The sequence below is a fragment of the Helianthus annuus genome, chromosome 12, assembly GCF_002127325.2.
Source record: "Helianthus annuus cultivar XRQ/B chromosome 12, HanXRQr2.0-SUNRISE, whole genome shotgun sequence".
In the NCBI taxonomy this organism is placed as follows: domain Eukaryota; kingdom Viridiplantae; phylum Streptophyta; class Magnoliopsida; order Asterales; family Asteraceae; genus Helianthus; species Helianthus annuus.
In genome coordinates this window covers 24,162,880-24,165,827 of record NC_035444.2, presented here as the reverse complement: position 1 = coordinate 24,165,827, position 2,948 = coordinate 24,162,880, and the positions used below count along the sequence as shown (strand labels likewise).

Here is a 2,948-nt window from a genome sequence, read left to right as displayed (position 1 = left end):
AGTCAGTTTGGCCTACTCTTCAAACAGTCCATACCGATTAATGCTCAGCCTTGAACTGAATCGCTTTAATATAAAGTTATGGGCCGCTAAAGCATAAGGCAAATAAACATGTTACTTTCAAGACCCAAGTTTTAATAATATTAAATATTTAAATTAATATATACCCTTTTAAAATTTATACATATCATATGATGCCCCATAAATAATTCAATCGTTTCAAATTTATTTTTCTAAAAAGTTGCCAACCTTTTTTTTTTCATTCTTTATCAGTCACTTTCCAAGTGACATTAAAAAGCACAAAACGGGCTCATGTATATAATATAATTTTGATAGTTTCATTTCTAATATTCTTTTACTAGTTTTGTTTATAAACTAATGTTACTCCGTTAATTTTGGGAATTTTGAAGTGTAATCATGAATTGATTCAAAGAGGTCATGAAACCAGTTACGTGTTGGTTTACCCCCCCCCCCCCCCCCTACATACTACATATTATTATAAAAATAGTATGGTTTAGGTTCTCGGAAACATTAAGACATACTTATTTAACTAGTTTATATGGTATTGTTTAATATACTTGATAGGTGAACATAGTGGCGAATATAAGCTAGAAAAGGGTGTGAAAGATACAACACAAACATTGCGAATTATTCATCAGCGTAAATTTACATTTTGATCCAAACAAAAGACTGAGTGAAAAGTAAAAGGCGGATAATTCTTTGGATTTTCACACATGTTTTCATTTTGAAGCACACGAATAATTTTACAAGTAAAAACACGTATTTGGATTCGGAGGTGGCCCGTAAGTACATGGAGCCGGCACTGCCAAGTAAGAACAAGGAGGCGGTGGTGGCGGTACACAAGGACCACATTTCTTCATCTGTTCTTCTTTTTCTTTCTCGAGCTTTGCTGCCTTTTCTTTCGCTGTTTTTGCTTCTGATTTGGCTGAATCCCTTTCTTTCTCGACTGCTTTCTTTTTAAACTTCAACTTTTTTATTTTATTGATGTATACTGAGGATACGAAAAAGTTATCAAAGCATTAATCAAAATAGCATGATTCAAATAATATTTTAAGGCATGCTATGATGTTTTAAACTGTACATTCATGGAAAGAAAGTAAATATATATCATTACATGGGCCTCTCTCAAAGTCTTATAGATAATTGTTGACATACTTTTAAATATATTTGAGAGAAAACCACTATCAATCAATCAATTTATTTTTCATTTTTTGTTTTAAAAGGATAATATTGTAAAAACAACATGTAGCTGGCGAGCTACATACATGTATCATCTCTTTTGAATCCCACCCTACTTTAAAAATCCTATCATCGTCATTTTTTACTATAATAAAAAGATTATTTAGATAAAAAAAATAGAACAGTGTGTATCAATGAACACTGTTAAGTTATTAAAAATTACCGAAAACCAATTTTTTTATCTTTTATTGTAATGAGCAGGAATCATAATTATTTCAAATGTTTAATCATTTATTTTAAAAGCCAAAAAATATTTAAATATATATCATTAATAATTTTCGTTTATACATCCTTATAAACATACTTTCTGGCATAATCTTTATAAAATGAAGTAATGTACCGTTTGTATTACAGCAATTGCAAGCGCAAACCACAATAGTAGTCACACTAAAAGCTATTCCCCCACCAAAGAAGGAGCCAATAATACCCAAAATCCACCCCAGTTTCTTACTCCTTTTCCCACTCCTTTTATTGAAATTAGGGTTACTGTTGTCATCTGGAATATTTAAGTTACCTGCAATAAATCGAAGATACTTTAGATATGTTAATGCATTATAAATATGATAACCAATACAAAGGTATACCCTGTTCAGCATATCGGATATAACATTTTCCAAGGTACATATCACCCCAGGTTGATGTCTCACACTCTGATCTCAACCGTCCACTTGCCTCGGCAAGACAATCTTGACAATCGCTTAAACTCAAATCTTGTACACACTGTGCCACACCTTGTATGCTCCCAAAATCACTCCCACGAAAGTATTGTCCGTTCCCACCAACTAGATACGCCAACGCACTATCTATACGGTTCATCACATCAGAATTATAGCCGATCGAAGGGCCACATTTCCTACACACCTCCATCTTGTTCTGGCCGCCAAAAAATGACGTATCATCGTACTTCACAAAACATCCATCTAACTGTATTTCACCACCTTTGGACATAGGACAAGCTGTCTTGAGTTGACTTATAGAGTTGGCCACACAATCTTTGCAATTGGGGGAGCTAAGGTCACCTCTACATTGGAAGAGGCCATAAACTGCAGCATCGCTTTGTGGGGAAGTTTCGAATTTGTTGAAGTTGTATAGAGAGGCCGAGTCGACTAAGGAAGCAAATAGCGAGTTTACGTTTGACTCGTAGGGTGTCATTGAGGTGAAGTTAAGTTGAGAGCATTGAACATATACATTGGAGTTTGCGGTAGAAACTGATAAGAGGGGGAGCATGAAATATAATATGGGGAATAGAAGAGAGACAGCTTGTAACATTTTTAGCTAGAGAAAATAGTTTCAATCTTTTAGTGACTTTTGACAACTTAGGAGTGATACACATGCATGCACATGTATATATACACATATACAACCAGCAATATATATATATATATATATATATATATATATATATATATATTTATATATATATATATATATATTGTAATGATTGGATGGTTGCTGTCGGAACTTCGTTTAATAACTGCTTGATCACCACTTACAAATTAAGATATGTATAAATGATCGCTTTCTTTAATTATTTTGCAAATTAAACTTGTAAACATAAACTATTAATTGCTAATTTACATAAATACATATTTAAGATTGTGATAAATTGCTATGTGTTGGGGATTTAGTCATTTGGTGATGTCTTCACGTAGAAAAGATAAGGTGCATATTTGTAACCTCTTGCAGACTTC

At 32.9% G+C, this 2,948-nt stretch overlaps 1 protein-coding gene across 1 annotated transcript; it reads right to left on the bottom strand.

Annotated features, from left to right (window-relative positions):
• Positions 1 to 618: 618 nt before the first annotated feature.
• Positions 619 to 2,560, bottom strand: LOC110894404 (plasmodesmata-located protein 6). The gene is made up of 3 exons (XM_022141633.2): positions 1,842 to 2,560; positions 1,598 to 1,771; positions 619 to 1,009 (listed from the first exon to the last, which is right to left on the bottom strand). Exons 1-3 carry the CDS (start codon positions 2,524 to 2,526, stop codon positions 762 to 764), a joined length of 1,107 nt encoding a protein of 368 aa, XP_021997325.1. The 5' UTR covers positions 2,527 to 2,560; the 3' UTR covers positions 619 to 761.
• Positions 2,561 to 2,948: the final 388 nt, after the last annotated feature.